Genomic DNA, 16,744 nt, shown 5'->3' on the forward strand with positions numbered 1-16,744 from the left:
TCATTTGGTTTGCACTACTGTTTTGAACACATTAAATGCAAAGAGCCTTATGACAGGTCATGCATCATTATCCAGAGGCTGTGACTTGTAGAAGAATTGTAAATATTTTCAGTTCAAATTGCTCATATACATGGGGGATACACCAAATTTAATGTGGACTAAGATCAACAGATGTCAGACCACAGTGCATCACAGCTTGCTGAGTATGGGGCTGCATAACTGCAGACTATGACTCTCTATGCTGACCTCTGTCCACCACAACAATAAAATCACCAGGTTGGGTTTTAATGGCAAACACCACTGGACACAAAACCCCAAACATGGAACTGATTTATTATGAATAGGTGTTTATGTGCTCACTTGTACTGAGATTTTTAGGAGATAAAAATGTACAAAGACCTTTCTTAGAGTTCAGAAGAAAACATTCTGGGGCCATATAGTTACTTTAAAAATTAATTTACTATACGTCTTCTGATAAGCAAGTAACTTAAACAATAAATATAAAAAAGAATAATATAATTTCAATATTATAATTGCTATTTTTGTGTCACTACCAAGTTGCCATTATTTTCATGTATATATATGTATGCATATATATATATATATATATATATATATATATATATATATATATATATATATATATATATATATATTAGATTTTATTCTATATACTAAAATAATAATGTTATAAATGTCTTGTTGTGTATTGTAGATTATTATTGCATACACGTATGGTCTTATCTCTACAGCATGAGTAATGGAAAAAATGATTAGTAGTTTTGGATTAATATTTTATGTATAACTAAAACATGAAAACAGCTTTTCACTCATGCTCAGTCCAGTCGGCCTTTCCTCTTCAGTGTAAACTGAGCTAAAATTACTTTCCACGATGCAACTTTTGCGCTGTCCCCCAAATTCTACCAGGAGCTACTTGAGCCAAGTCGTCGCCATTTTATTAAGCGTCTAAATAGCCCTCCCCTAACGCCTATTATGAACCGCAATAAGATCCTGTGTATTCACCGTTTTATTTCCTCCTCTGGCCACATGAAAATGGCCACGCAGTTGCATTCCCGCACATCCACCAACCGCGCTGTTCTGGCAGCCTGTAAGAGCCCCACACGCACACACGCACACACGCGCGCGCGCGCGCACACCCACACACACACACACACACACACACTCACACACTGCTGCAGCCTTCAGTCAGTCGCCCTGACACGTTAACAGCCTGTATGCAAACGAGAGCACAATCTGAGCCATTGCCACTGGCGGGAGCGATGTAACTTTCATCAAGAGGAGTGGGCAGAATAAGACCCAGCGTAACCAGTCCGCCACCTAGCTGCGGAGACGCGCCGACGGAGATCTGTCGACTGTATGATATGAAAACACCCGCGCCAATGTTGTTGCACAGTAGGCTCTGCGCTCTGATGGGACTGAAAGTCGTTTTTAGGAGGTGTTTTAACCTCCGATGGCCTTAGTTATGTAATCAAAGCATCATCTAATGCGCCAAAAGCTGTGGATTGCTGCTGGTGCGAAGCGGAGAGCAGGACAGCAACACCTTAACCTCCTCCTGCCTAAACGCAGTTGGCTCTGGGACGCGCTCTCGGGTAAGTAGTCTACGTAGCTCCATAAGAGATTGTCATGGCAGTCTGTATCAATTTGTGCAGGCCTGTCTTTACCAGCGAGCTCAAAGCTCAGTATGTTACAGAGAATTTTGAGCATCCGCTTTGCGCTAATTATATCCCTTGTTGCTGAGTATGTTTCCCCCTCTGTCCTCCGTGCGTGGTGATATTTTTTATTTCAATGTTGCTGACACCAGCAGAAGGGCTGGCAGAGGACAGATAGAAGAAAAATAGGTGGCTGGGGAGTAATCCCCTTAAAAACACCAGCAGCGAGCGCATTTTTGATGCTACGTAGCCTCCACTTCCATGTTGAGTTTCAGCGTGCAGCTGTGAAATGTTTTCGGTGGCTTAAATGTGCGATATATTTTATTATGGAGATAGGAGTGACGACAACAACAACACGTGCGTGTGTGTATGATTTGTAAGTGCGACAGCATCAGGCGGATAGTGATTTTCAGAGGTGCGCAAAGTCATTATGGAGAAGGAAGCTCCTGTTGACGTCCTCAGTAAACCAGTGATAGGTTGCTCCAGTGCGGTAACACCCCCACTGCTCACACTGTATCTACAGTAGCAACATCAGTTAGCCTGCGTAGTTGCGACCTGGGTACACAATGTACGACCAACACACTTCTAGTACGCTAACTATAGGAAAGTGTGTGTGGGTGAGAGAAATAGAGAGAGAGAGAGAGAGAGAGAGAGGAGAAGAGAAGGGCGACTCACGTGAGAAACTTCCCCGCACCCTATTTGTGTATGCACCCTCCGGTGCTCTGTGTTTTTGAGATGCCATCACAGCACCCTAATTTCCAGCTGGGCTGCTGTGCTGTTGTCAGGCAGATGATAATAGTGCTGTACTTACTGATGATAACGCCGTCACGGGATGGCGATGATGGTTGGAAATATGGTGGGCCATTATCATGATTTAATCGGTGTCTACTACTACCGAGGAACCACACTGACTTCGGTGTCAAGTCCACCCATCATCCTGTCACTGGAAATAGCTTCTGGTTTAATGTTAGAATAATTTTGAGTTATGTTGGAGATGTATAGCTCTGGAGTGTGTAAAACGCCATTAGTATGCACTGTCACTGATGTTGAATGGGTTTGCCCTTTTAAGTTTGAAAACCTGCCACTGGTATTCCGGTCCTACAGTCACTATGCACAACAAGATTGTAACCCGCATGACTCATGCCTGTATCCTCTTCAGTTTTATCTGCTTCATATGGGTCGGGATTCTGGAGTACAGGTCACAATAAAAGTGTCTGCTGTTATTTAGGAGGACCACTGTCCATCTCCATGCTCAGTTTATTTTATTTTGAGGAGGTTTGGCCTTGAATATGCTTTCCAAAACTGTTACATAACACCAGTTACTGGAACAGATGTTGATTTGAGCTCAGTATGATTCAAGGAAAGGGTTTGGGTGTGGAGGGACCAAGAGGCAGGAGAGATAGCCCACTGAGCTCTTAAATGAAAACAATATCTGAGATGCTCTTGTAAGTTTAAGGGGGTAGTTCAGTGTGTTGAGAGACAGATGAGCTATTTCATAAGAGAAGCTCTCAGGAGAGAGCTGAAAGAATGCTTGGCAGGGTGTGTTTTATTAGAAAATGGATTAGTTTCTCCGTTAATGAGAGAGAGGCTGTAATGAAGGAAGCATGACAGAAGATGCTGCCTCCTTTCAATACATAAAAACTGGGCTGAACACAGCCAGAGTCAAAGTTTTTTCTGAGGTGGAGAATGGTATTTTAAGGTGTGTTACTTTGCTGTAATGTCACATTAAAAGTCCATTTACAATGGGGTCAATGAAAAGCTTACTTAGAGGAAGCAATGGGAGGAGGAGGAATTTGCACTCCTTTCCAAAAATAAGTTTTACCCTTTCCTACGGATTTGTGTTACCACTACTGAAATGGGAGGAGGGGAATGGTCGGATCGTGAATGGAGGGATTTAGGTTGGAGAGGAGGATAAGAATGAAGTGGAGGCGGAAATATGGTTCTGATTAACATGGATACAGTATATGAGTTGACCATATTACTGTGTGGTCTACAGAGAGAGCAAGACAGACACGGAGAAAGAGAGAGAGAGAGAGAGTGGATGGGACTAATAGAGAATGCATGCAAAAGCTTTCTGCCAAACATGAAAAGGGGAGTTTCTGAGAGAAAAGAAAGTACAGCAGAGGGAAGGGTGGGAGGAGAAGTGCTTGTGGGAGTAGCTGAGAACAGAAGGCGCAAAGACAGTGGGGAGAGGAGGGGAGGAGACTGGATCAAGTGTTTGATTTATCCGGGAGCTGATTGATTGATATATTGATTTGGGGATAGAAGTAAAGATCAGAACCTTAGGACAAGTACGTTTCTAAAGCTTTATGCAGTGTTTGCAGTCGTTCAGAGCTGCTGTTATTTACAGATTGCTAGAGAAAAACAACTAAGGCTGTTTTTGAAAAATGTGAGTAGGTCTTTCTTCCAGTTAGTGCCGACATTCTGGGAATCCGCTACGTTGATTGGCCTCTGGGTTTTCTGTATGATGAGATCATCTCTGTGGACACAGACTTTAGCACCTCGGTACAGCTGCCTGCGGGAAGGGGACTTTCCCCTCAATTCCTGTGCTGCTGCTATTCAGCATCTGAGCTCACCAAAATGACTAATCCCTGCCTTCTCTATCTCTCTGTCTTTTCTTTCCTTCTCTTTCTGCCTCGAAATTACTCCCTCTCAGTTCAAGTCTAGAAAACAAGTAAGAGACCTACGCTGGATGAAGGCGCCCAGCTGTGTTTGGACTGTTATTAGATATTCTTCTGTATAGCTCCTGAATTACACCTGCATTCTGAACTTCACCTTTGACCACACCGATTCCAGGTTCCTTTAAAAGTGATATACTGGGACCCCCTCAGCACCCTGCTTCTCCCCCCTGATTTCTCTGATGGACCAGAGAGTGAAGGGGGGAATCCCTCCATCCACAAACTCCACTCTGGACCCCTCGTCTGCGCCTGAAGTCTCTGAACAGGACCAAGTGGCAGAGAAAAAGAGAAGGGGTGAGGGAGAGAATGGAGATGTAGGGAAAAGGGAGGAGGAGAAAAGAGTGGCAGGGAGAAAGAGAGAAGGAGAAAAGGGGGCAGTGCTGGAGTTGCTCATCGAGGGGCGCTGTGGAAGCACAGGGCAGCAACAGCTTCAGATCTCTGGGAGAGAGACCAGCTGCCCTGAGGGGAATGTACGATTGCGGATTGGACTCCAGGCCAAACGCACCAAGAAACCGCCCAAGATCTTGGAGAGCTACGTCTGCAAGCCCACTATCAGGACCTATCAGAGGCAAGGCAGGGGGGGACAGCTAAGGGGGGATGGTGAAGGGGGAGTGGGCCAGCAGAGTAAAACCAGCTCTACCACAGTCGAGGCATCCACAGAGCAACGCTCAGGCTTGGATGTTGTCCAGACCACATCCAAACAAAGTGCATCTGCTGCTTCACCACCACTTGCATCATCCTCATCTTCGTCATCACAGCCACTGTCGTTACCACCAACATTTACTACAGTTTCCACCCCTGCCTCAGTCCCTGCCGTACCCAGCCAAGGGACGAAGTCTGCCAAACAGGTAAGGTTAGCACAAGAACTATTTGGACAGCTTCCAATGTTAAAAGTGTTATAAGTTGAAGTTTACTTAAAAATAAATTGTAAAAAAAAATCTAAGAGTTACCAGACAGGCTTACACATCTTTATGCTCAGTGGTATTAAGGTCAAATGAGCTATTGTACCAATACTGAAACCTTAGCAGCACATTTAAATAAACGACCTATAAATAGGAAAACAGCACAGCAACCATTTGGAGCAGTTACAGACATTGGTCCATCAGTCCTTATGACGATCACCCAAGGGGAAGCTTATTGCTTTAGCTGCACAAACGCCACTCAAGCTGCAGCATACCAAAATTACAGGACAAGTACGAAATGTCAAGCCTTCTCATCTGTATTAGTGGCAATTTATAGCTACCAATAGCACAGCTTTCTCGCTCTCTTTCTGTCTCTGCCAGGCTCTCTATATCTGTCCCTCTTCTATTTTTACATCTTCCTCTTTTCTCTACCTGCTCTCATTTATCTTTCACTCCCCCTTTGTCCCTGTCCCACTCCCTTCCTCTCTCTTTCTCTGCCTTTGTATTTCTCCTTTCTGTGTCAACCCCATTGCTGTTTCCATCACCTCACTCTCTCCTTCTCCTCAGTATGCCCTCTTTTCTCTGCCTGATTGAGTCATTATGTCCTCACGCTCTCTTTTAATGGGCAGACAAAAAAAAAAGCATTTCAGTTATTGTCTGCTCCCCATTGTCCTTCCCTGTTGTCTACAGCAAACTAATGGATGCCACAGCCATTGCTGTCCATGACAGAGATTGTATGTTTGTTTTCACCAGGTTCCTGTCAAACTGTCCGAGAAGACGGAGGCAAATTCAAATGGCTCATCTGAGAGAGTGAAGAAAGAGAAGCCTCCTAGCATCAATGGCCAACCTGTTTCTGCAGGTCACAAACCCTCCTCAACCCAAACAGACCAGACAGCTTCATCTAATTCTTCCACAAAATGTATTCAGACACATTCTGCATCGGAGACCAGGAATGAAGGAGACACCTCAAAGAAACATAATGGTTTGGTCCAGACTGCGAAGCAGAAGGGACTATCAAATGGAAAAGGCTCTGCTGACATCCTTGACACTTCCACCACATCTAAAATCAAACTTGGTAAACACAGCAGTTCCATCTCTGTTTCTTCCATGGATTCTTTAAAAAGAGCTGCAGTCTCCACCAGCTCCCTTAAAGAACTGAGTCTGTCTAATAAGAGTAGGTCAGACTCTCCTTCCTCACCCTCAGCCACCCCTAAACTGCAGTCCTCCCCAACTGTGGATCCCTCCTCTTTTCAATCCCAAGATCAAGATCCCTCTTTACAGCTCGCATTTGAGAAAAAACGAGAGAAAGAGAGGAAAGCCAAGAAAGAGAGACAGAAAGACAAAAATTCAAAGCGAGATCGATCAAAAGCTGAAAAGAGTGAGAGCAAAAAGGAGGAAAGAAAAAAGAAGAAAAAGGAGAAAGGAAAGGATGGAAAATCAAAGCATGGTAAAGAAAAGGATGAAAGAAACAGGACTGATGATACATGGAGGGATGAACTAAAAATTCAAAAAGGAAAGAATGAGAAAAAGAGAGATAAGCTTAGCCCAGACAGAAAACGAACAGAGGATAATAATAGGGAAACAGTTGATAGTGGTAAACTAGATAAAACTTTTAAGGTAGTGAATCCAGGCAGACCACAAGAGAAAGACAAGGCCGATGATAGTTGCAAGCCAGTTAAACAAGCTGAGCCAGCAACAACAGGTGACACCATTAAATCAAAAGAACAAGACGTCTCAAGACATCCAACTGTGCCTCTAAGCCACCCCTCTGCTTCTGCTCCTCCCTCTCTGCCCACCCCTTCTGCCCGTGGCTCTGCTTCTCCCCCTTCTTCCCCCCAAGAGCAGGACAGCCGACCTCTAAAAAAGCGGAAAGCCAGACGGCCCAGCTGGACCAAGCTGGTGCACCGGGCTCAGAGGGCAGAAAATCAGGATGCCCCTTCAGATTCCCAACTTAATCCTTTAATAAATTTCCCCCAGAACCCCAGGACAACCCTGCCTGCCAAGGCCACTATTCAGCATGCTGAAGAGTCACACACAGCTCAGTCTAGCTCTTTAACCAGCAGCTCCTCCCCTCTCTCTTCTGCATCTCCATCTCCACAGCAAAGTCAATTCACATCAGACCTTGGTCCCCCTGCATCCAGATGCTCAATAACCCCTGGCCGAAAGAGGGGTCGCCCTAAATCCCACAGCATTAGTTTAGATGACCCTCCCCTTAGACTTTTATCAAATACTATTTTAACTGACGCGCCTTCCCTGGGGGGTGATGGAGTCCAGAAAGCCCCTGTACTGGAGCCAAGTCCAAAACTGCAGTGTGCAGATCAGTCTAAATTCAGCCCCAAGAAGCGTGGCCGTCCCCCCAAACGACCCGTCCCAGAGGACCAGACTGGAGATGCACGGGATCATGCTGATGACACAGACAAAAGTAAAGATTTTCATCCTCCTGAAAAGGGGAACAGGCAGCTAAAGATCAGGAGGCTGATTAATGAGATGAAGAAAAGAAAGAGGAGGAGACTTCACAAAGTAATGCTGTCTGGGTATGTAGGAAAAGAGGGAAGGGGGAGCAAGGCAGCAGATGGTGAGACCTCTCTGAGAATGTGTAAATCAATAGAGGCTACAACAGTACACACGCTCTCAGCTCTGTCCTCTTCCTTTGGGAGTAAGCTAGGCCCTCAGATTAATGTGAGCAAAAGAGGGACCATCTACATGGGCAAAAGACGAGGACGCAAGCCTAAAGCCCAAACAGCCAACCTAAACTCCCAGAACTCCACTCAGTCGTCTCTGTTTACCAATCCCTCAGAAACATCTCTCTTCTCCTCTAACCAGCCTCAGGCTCCGCCATCTCACCCCTTTCCCTCCCCTTCCCTTACTCACTCCAGTGGGGCCCAGAGTCCATATAGTGAGGGCAGCCTCACAGAACCAACTTCTTCCCTACTGTTTCCTCACCCTTTCTCCCTTCCTTCACCATCATCCTCCTGTACATCCCCACGTCCTCCCTCATCCTCCTCTCTCTCTCCCTTTGTGAAAAAGAGTTGTCCATGTCAGGGAAGGCATCACTTCCCTTTTCACCAGTCTTCATGTAAGCTCTCCTGTCCTACCCCGCCAATGCATCACACACCGGGCTCTCCAGGTCACCTGAAGGAGGCCACCCCCTCACCCAGGAGCGAATCCCACAGTGAAGAGACACTGCCTAGTGATAGTGGAATTGGAACTGACAATAACAGTGTTTCTGAACGAGGGGAGATGAGGGGAGCTCGAGGCATGCTCAGGTTTGGTCAGGGTTCAGGAGTGATGCTTGGGGTTCAAAGACATCCCTCCTCACTTGTGGATCGCCCCTCTCCAGTGTCCTCACCCCTGTCTCACATGGCTAGACACACAAAACCCATCAGCAACTCAACTACTGTGGAGCGGCACAGAGACAGGCATCGGCACAGGAGAAGGGATTATGACTGTTCAACTTCCTGTACTTGCGTGTGTCCGTGCCCCTGTCCTGGACACAATAAGTGCAATCATTCAGACTATTATCCTTGCCATGGGCATAATGCAGTAAAAAGACAGAAAAATAAACACAAGAAGAAGCACCAGCAGCTTCACATGCAAGATCCAGAGTTTCTGTCTGAACTTGAAGATCTGATCGGACAATTCAGCGAGGTCCACATCGGACGGCGAAGCTGGGTGAGGACGGGGCTGGGTCAGGGATTTGATGGTGTAAATGGGAACGCTTCCGGAGGAAGGCGCCATCACTCCTCCTCCCATCCTCACCGCTCCAATATCTTCAGGATTAATCTGAATGGCTTCTACTCACCTCACCCATCTTATCCCACTAATCCCTCCTTCTCCCCCCAGCCTTTCTACCCCTGCCAGCCAGTACACTGTAACAGGAAGTTGGACCGCCGGCAGTGTGGATGTCCATCTAAGTTCCAGGAGACCATTGAAAATATGGGTTTTTACAGCAGCTACCCCCCGACCACAACACTTTACCACCACCTCCCGAGCTCTTACCCTCTTCCATCTACTCACCAGTATGCCCCCCATCAGCCCCACCATGCCCACTTCCTCCTCAACCCCGCCAGGTTCCATAAGCGAAGGAGCAGGTTGCTGAGGGAGGGAGCTTTAGGAGGAGAGGTGGAGGGAGATATCGGAGTAGGAAGTGGAGGAAGCCCACATCTCAGCTCAGGGTTTACATCCAGCTTTTCCTGTGGCTGTGGGAGGAGTGATCACAAACATAAACACAAACGCCGTCACCGGCACTGCGAGCGGGATGTGGCTGATGAGGAGGAGTTACCCGATGATGAAGAGGAAGAGGGCATGGAAAGAGAAGGCTTAGCCGGTTCCAAGTCAAGGGCAGGGTTTATACTGGGGCAAGGAGAAGAAGGGATGAAAGGAACAAGAGGAATGGGAAGCATGCTGTCTAAAGAATCACCTTGGCTATGTGAAAATGGAAACAATTCTTTTTCCTCTGCTGCCGCTGCCACTTCTTCATCCTCCTCAGCAGAGAGGTACAAACACACCTCTCTCACTTCACTGGGGCTGGGTTCCTCTCATCTATCTTCGTTTGGAGGAAGTTGGGGTGCCCTGGGACAGAGTTGGGCAAAATTTGGGGGCTTGGGAGGGACGGGATTTGGAAACTCCAGCTGGAAAGGCTTCACTTCGGAGCAATGTGCAGGCCGAGGGATTGCATCAGATGGAGAGGATGAAGACTCTGAGGATGTTCATGAGTCGCACCTGTACAGGACATCCCCGTCCCCAACACACACCAACCTGTTCACATCTGCTGCCATGGCAACAGTGGGGAGGGGTCTAAGAAGTGGATTGGCCAGTAGGAATCCAAGAAGTGGAGACAGGTCATGGAGGAGAGATGAACCAGCATGGACAGAGAGGAGAGAAGCAGGTGAGGATGTACGAATGATCAATCAATAAATAAGTCACTCACTCGAACTTTTGTTAGCATGTGAGCTAATGTTATGTAATGTGTATAAAGCAGTGTTTGTATTGTCTGGTAACTGTCAGTACTGATAAATGCTCCAAAAATCTCTGTTGTCAACAGTGCTTCTTTAATTGCGTAACTGCATATTTCTGTTATTATTTTACCAGAAGATATACAGAATATGCACAGCACACTAACATTAACTCTGCCTAGCAATAAAATACAGCCACCAAATAACGAGCACCTTAGAAAAGTTGAATGCCCTGAGCTTCTTTTCACTTGCTTAGTTTGACAGATTTTTATATTTGCACATTGTGGAGATAAGACTGGCACAAACAGTTTGCCCAGTATAGTGGCAGGATTGCTTTTCCTCAGGTGTTGTTGAGCCACACATCAAAGCCTAGAGGGTGTTTGGGAGGAAATCAGACTCTGTTCTTTTTATAGCCAATTTCAGACTCCCTCTGCTGTGCAGGGGACATGCCTGACACACACACATAGGCAAACACACACCCACAAAAGCAACCACTCAGCAACCACCCTCTGTTGGAATTTTTAAAAAGTGTTGTAGCAGGAGGGCAGCATCTTGATGGGAATCTGCCAGAAAATCTTTGAAATCTTCCCAGTCTGCAGTGAACCACACGCTGTTGCAGCCCAGGGCTACCCAGTGAACACAGTCATTAGTTAACCACCAGATTGGCTATTTAAAGCCCGGCCTATTCCTCATTGCTGGCCAACAGGGCCTATTTGACTTGGAAAAATCCAATAAGGAAAGAGTGGTCAGTCTTGTCAGGGACTGTGGAAAATGGAACAAAAAGACAGATGACCTCAGGAGTGATTGATGAAGGAAAGAGGTCAGAATGGGTGCATAAAATTTGCGAGGGAAAAACTTTCTTGCAAAAGGTAGAATATTGACATCAGTTTATCATCTAATTGAACACATATGTTTTGATGAACAGCTAGCACAGGCACACTTTCTCTCTGCTCTGTCTTTCAAGATTGTGTTCAACATTAGCTTGGATGAACAAAAACAATTTGTGTGCAAGAGTGTATGATTGTGTTAAAAACTATGCATCCTGCACAGTGTTTGTCCATTTTTGTGGTTTTCTGCTCTGTGTACATAAATCAATTCTTAATGCATTTCCCAGAAGTGATCTGGTCAGGGGAAATGTTATGACTCACCTAATGTGTGGCCCATCCACATGACTCAGCCTAGACTGACCTCACACCTCCTGCTGGCTCAATCACTGATCCACATCTGTCTCATTTCCTTTCTGCCACTTACACCCACCCTCCCCTCTTGCCTCAACCTCTCCTTCCCTTTTTCTATTTCAATCATGGCAGGTTTACAAGGTGACTCAAGAAGCCAGGGGCAGCAGAAGAGTGTGCCAACACCAGACAGCGTAGCGGTGAAAAACAAAAGAAGGCCAGGACGGCCCAGGAAGCACCCACTGCCTTCCACTCTATCCTCTCCCACACTCCCTCTCTCCGCAGCTCCCTCCATGTCATCACCCAACCTCTTGCCAGGACACACCCACTACAGAGATGAGAGAGAAGTGGGAGGGAGGAAAGAAGAAAGAGGGTCAGAGAGAGATGGTGGAGGTGACACAGTGCAGCAGGTGTCAGAGCTGGAGCTGCAGGCCAGAAGGAAGCGAGGACGGAAAAGAAAACATGGCGACTCTCCTTGTCATCAGAGGTAAACACAACTGCATTAAAAAGCACCTGAGCGGGTTGATTTGAAAATTCAATACAGCCACTCTCTACTGTTATATTAACCCACCGTTTTCAGCACTGTGTGCTAAACCAGTGCATTTTTTCTTTCTCTTTTTACTCTCTATCTTTCTATCTCTCTCTTCATGCTTTCCTTTTAGTGTTGCTGTGGATAAACCTGAGTGTGACTCCCCACCTGAATGTTTTAGCCAATCAGATGTGGACCAAGCTTTGTCCCAGCCAGTAACCATTCAACGACAAGGGAGAGCTGATGGTCCTCCAAGGAAGAAGTTTCTGAGAGCAGGTCTTTACTCTGATGATTACAAAACTACAGAGTGAGTCAAGAGAAAACTGTCATAACAATTTTTGTTATGTTTTATTGTTTTGTTTTGTTTTGTTTTTTAATTAATGGTGTTTTTTCTTAGTCTTCCCTCAGAGGCCCAGCAGATTTGCAGAGAGACTATGGAATACACACCAGGGGAGCATGAGTACACCCTTTTACCTGCTCCCATACATGTTGGTGAGTATATAAGTAAATGCATCTGTAGTTTGTTGTAGCTGAGATCATCGATCTAAACACACTTTGTATGCTTCAGGGAAGTATCTGAGGCTGAGGCGGATTAATTTCCAGTTGCCCTATGATGTTATGTGGCTGTGGCAGCACAACCAGGTACAGTGGCATTTAAACCAAGATAAAATTATCCATCGTTAGACATTGGACATGGTTGAAGTGATACAATTGTGATACAATGATTTAATTCCCATGTTGTTTGATTACAGCTTCACAGGCAGCCTGCTGTACCCCTGAAAAGGAAGCGGCGCTACTGTGAGTTTCCAGGATTAGATGTGTTATCTTCAGGTTTACTGTTTAATGCTTACTGTTTTCCTCTGTCTGTTTTTCTTAGGTCGGGTGAAGGAAAGGACTGTATCTTCTCACCAGACACCAGTAGGTTTCTGTGGGTTGTGGTTCTTTTATTCCAGGGACGAATGTAGCTTTAATAAATTAATAATCAGATTTTCTAATAAGTACACACATTCCTCTTTATTGTACAGGACAAGAGCACTAGTGACATCACAAGCCTGTTCCCTCACCTCGACATGGAGCCTCTGACCAGCAGTGAGAGGTATGGAAAACAAGCTGTGATTCAAATTTCAAGATAAACTCTGAACACACTAAGACTGAACTAATTTGTCGACGGCTAATGTTTCTCACTGTGTGCTGGGGGCAGGAGCTTTGTGGTGAAACATCACGTGTTCCTTGTGAGGAACTGGGAGCTTGTGAGAGACAGACAGATCCGACTGAGGATAGAGAGGGAGAGAGAGAGAGATGCAGAGGGGGATGAAAGGGGCTCATGCCGTCAGTCCTGTGATGGAGCCAGTGGGGACGACAGCCACATCAAGTCAGGTCCATGAAGCAAGTGTGTGTGTTAGTTTTTGTTTCTGTAGGTGTTTGTGTATGCATACGTGTATGTGGTTGAACTCTATACATTTTCATTTTTACTGTACATCTTCATAGATTTCCTTTTGTGTCCTCTATTTTTGTCTTTTCCTCTATGTGCGCATGTATGTACGTGTGTGTGTTCTCTGCTTACTGTCCGTCGTCCTCATATTTGGCTTGTCTCCCCATATCATACTCAGCAGCACAAAATAAGTAGTTTTCCAACCACAGAATTTCCGCCTGCAGAAATGTTTTCCCATTTCTGTCATCCACTGCTGGTGTCCAAGACACAAGCAGGCATCAACTTTCCCCATTAGCAGTGAAACCATAAAGTTTCCATCAAAGAATGACTGACTGATTGCAGATAGGAATGAAGGGGAAATAAGGACACTCACTCGTGCAATTACATATATATCTGTAAAAGAAATTATTCACTTTTTTTAATCGCCTTCACTAACATACAGAATACTGTTTGACCTCCGATCCTCAGATCATCCAGTGGGGGTGGAGGTGACGGTTATTAGCAGTGACCCCCACCATCAGAGTCAGGACACCTCCAGCTCGCTCACTGCCAGCCCCTGTGTGAGTTAACAAATGCAACACTACCCACGGAAAATATATTTTCTTTGCTTGCACACAAATTTCCACAAGGATAAAAATCTGCTTTTGCAATTACTTGTGCATTCTTGTTCACCACAGCCCACGAAAACCCAGAACAGACAAGAGGAGGAGGGAGAGGAAGAAAACCGAGGGGAAGAAGAGGTCTGCAGTAGAGAACAGAGGAGGAAACGGCTGAATGATTTACTTTTGACCCTGCAGCACTCATAAGCTAACAGAGAGATGTAAGTAGAGAATCAGATCTAGAAGAATTCTAACTACAGAAGGTATGTGCTTTTTTTCCTGATTGTATCTTGCTTTTTTGAAGGTGGGACCACTCTGAAAAGGGACCAGGCCCACCACTGGACAGATGGACTGATACTGATGTCACACCACTGCTATTAACAGTAGTAGTGCCTCAGAGAAAAAGAGAGAAGAGAGCTGGAAAATTATAACGACTGAAAATGCAAGAAAGACATCTCACACACTGACAGATGAGTGTGTTGAACCTAGCGCTCTAAAGGGCATCACACCAAGGATGAAACTATGGCAACACATCTTTTTATCCAAGCGGCGAGGGATAAGAGAAACAGAGATAGACTGTCCCAGATGAAAGAAATAAAGAAACAGACCAGCTGAAACGAATTTGCACTAGTGCTGGATGAACAAGCACACTAAAGACAGTATGTATGCTGAGTGGACACACTATAAACACACCCACACATACACGTTGATTGCTCTTACTTCAGCACCTTAAGTGAATTGGGAAAGATGGACATTGCTCGGAGATTAAAAGTGGACATATATAGTACTCAGCATTTTGGCTCTGACGTTTCCAAGAGACAAGGATCTCACAAGCTGCCCAGGGGAACAAAAATGTAGCCTGGGCCCTAAGTAGGTCAAGACTGAACCCACATTTACTCGTTAAGCTTTCAAAGTCACTTTGCACCTTTGGGAAATGACATGAGGAGACGTAAGCCAGTTAAAAGCTGTTGAGACAGTGTTAGGGTTTTTCTTCACTTTACCAAGACAGTGTCTGCTATGTACCAGTGAATAGGCAGGGGAGGGGGTGGGCTTAGTGACAGGAATTTTGGCATCGCTGCAAGAGAATTTCTAATGAGGTTTTAAGAAAGAAGATATTTTTTTAAAAAAAGACAGCTCGAGTACTCTCTGCTAATGAAATGGACAAAATATATTCGTGATAGGAATGTTCATCGCTGACTAATTCCAGTATTGCTTCCTGGGGAAAGGAGGAATAGGGGTTAAACGTGTTTTTGTTTACTTCAGGCTGCCTTTTGAGAATGTTTCGCTCTTTGCTTCAGAGCATTGACAATCAGAATGTCCTCGGGGGGAGAAAGGAAAGAGAATAAAAACTGGAATTGATTTGCCCCAAATGCTCTGTAGAAGTGCCATGTTGTCTTGTGTACGCACCTAAGCAAATCCATGCAGTCTTTAAAAGCAATATCTCCTCTGATAAGGACTATATAAGGACTTCCTTTGTTATGTTTTTAAGGTTGTGAATATTTGAAGATTGGAGGTCATTTTTCTGTACAGATGCATAGTAGATTGTTCTCATTGTAGGAGCATTGGGTTAATCCACTTAGAGTAAGCAACCATAAACGTTAAGTTTCATGTGAATGTACATAGAAAGAAACCTGTTTTCCTTCTATCAGCAGTAGCGTGTAAAATTAGTATCCTACATGACTGTACTATTGGGACTATACATAAGAGTTAATCAAATTTTTCACTAAACTATGATGTTTTTAACAAATTACAGCTGACCAATTTATCAGACATTTCTCTTTAAAATCTGACTAGTGTATATGATTTGTTTGGTAGAATTACATAATTTGTCCCTTTTTTAGCTGATATACTTTTGTTTAATTGGTCAGACAATCAGTGGCAGTGAATTTGTTTTTTTTATGTTTTTGAGTTTTATGTTTCTGCTCTCTTTCAGTAGTGTGGCTTCTAATAACAAGCCAAGAAAGTGCAATTTCTTTCACTGTTTACATATTCTGTGTATATTTTCCTCTTTCCTTTTTTAACTAAGAGCACTACATTATTGCCAGTGGATGATTAACTTTATAGCAAAGGTACACATAAAGACTTATTTATCTAGTTTGCATGACATGTAACCTTTGCCTGTTGCCTCTGATATTGTGCATCTGAAAAACAAAACATCAAAAACAGTTATAAGTCAATGCCATAGAAAGTCAGCTCAGACTTTTTGCCTCTATATCCATAATAATAAAAGCATTTTATGTCTACCAGTACTAAACCTTGCAGAGTCCCGGTGTATCAGTTACAAGGCCTCCATCTTGCTATATGTATGTGTGTTGTGGGGGGCAGTGATGTTAATCTGCTTGAGCTAACAGTGCTATCTAGTGGTGTTGAATTGTATATCTCTTGCTGTGTTGTCCTCTATAATGACCCACAATGGAGGACGCTGTCAGAGGAACATAGTTACAAGATGGGGGAGGGTTGCAGCTCACTCTGGAGATTTATTCTCCTCTTTTTGCCCTTCACAACATCTGAGGGCATCCTGGGATCTTTTGATCCGAACAAAAAAGAGAGAGAAAGCCCCCAGGAGCTTAAAGGGACAGCTTATGCAGATAGGTATTAAAAGTGTTTTGCACAAGGCACAATTGTGAGTCTTCACTTCCTTTGCAATCTGACACATGCAGGTAGCTTCTTGTTGCATTTGAGTTAACAACAAATACAGGACATAACAAATACAGGACATGTCATTTATATTGTACATTTTCTGAGTTAGAAGAGCCATTAGTTGTTGTTTTTTGCGTCATGACATATAAATGAGCTGTAATGTA

At 44.6% G+C, this 16,744-nt stretch overlaps 1 protein-coding gene across 7 annotated transcripts; it reads left to right on the top strand.

Moving 5' to 3' along the window:
* Positions 1–1,058: 1,058 nt before the first annotated feature.
* LOC137130069 (histone-lysine N-methyltransferase ASH1L-like) lies at positions 1,059–16,183 on the top strand. 7 transcript variants are annotated; one of them, XM_067509752.1, is made up of 14 exons: positions 1,062–1,610; positions 4,327–5,196; positions 6,004–10,138; positions 11,516–11,867; positions 12,043–12,216; positions 12,307–12,401; positions 12,478–12,551; positions 12,662–12,707; positions 12,787–12,827; positions 12,935–13,005; positions 13,111–13,286; positions 13,810–13,901; positions 14,019–14,161; positions 14,245–16,183. In XM_067509752.1, exons 2-13 carry the CDS (start codon positions 4,531–4,533, stop codon positions 14,145–14,147), a joined length of 6,051 nt encoding a protein of 2,016 aa, XP_067365853.1. In that variant the 5' UTR covers positions 1,062–1,610; positions 4,327–4,530; the 3' UTR covers positions 14,148–14,161; positions 14,245–16,183. The 7 variants fall into 7 exon arrangements, 3 of the variants coding, with proteins under 3 accessions (XP_067365856.1, XP_067365855.1, XP_067365853.1); XR_010914803.1 differs by lacking the exon at positions 14,245–16,183 and having other exon boundaries at positions 1,061–1,610; positions 13,111–13,281; positions 14,019–14,160; XR_010914805.1 differs by lacking the exon at positions 14,245–16,183 and having other exon boundaries at positions 1,061–1,610; positions 13,111–13,295; positions 14,019–14,067.
* The last annotated feature ends 561 nt before the right edge of the window (positions 16,184–16,744 follow it).

This window comes from Channa argus, chromosome 7 (assembly GCF_033026475.1).
Source record: "Channa argus isolate prfri chromosome 7, Channa argus male v1.0, whole genome shotgun sequence".
In the NCBI taxonomy this organism is placed as follows: Eukaryota; Metazoa; Chordata; class Actinopteri; order Anabantiformes; family Channidae; genus Channa; species Channa argus.

Bases quoted from the DNA above. Each gene is read 5' to 3' on its own strand.
- LOC137130069 (XM_067509752.1), top strand. From the start codon at position 4,531: ATGGACCAGAGAGTGAAGGGGGGAATCCCTCCATCCACAAACTCCACT. The intron at 5,197-6,003 runs GTAAGGTTAGCA...TGTTTTCACCAG, and splicing joins GGACGAAGTCTGCCAAACAG to GTTCCTGTCAAACTGTCCGA. The intron at 10,139-11,515 runs GTGAGGATGTAC...CAATCATGGCAG, and splicing joins GACAGAGAGGAGAGAAGCAG to GTTTACAAGGTGACTCAAGA.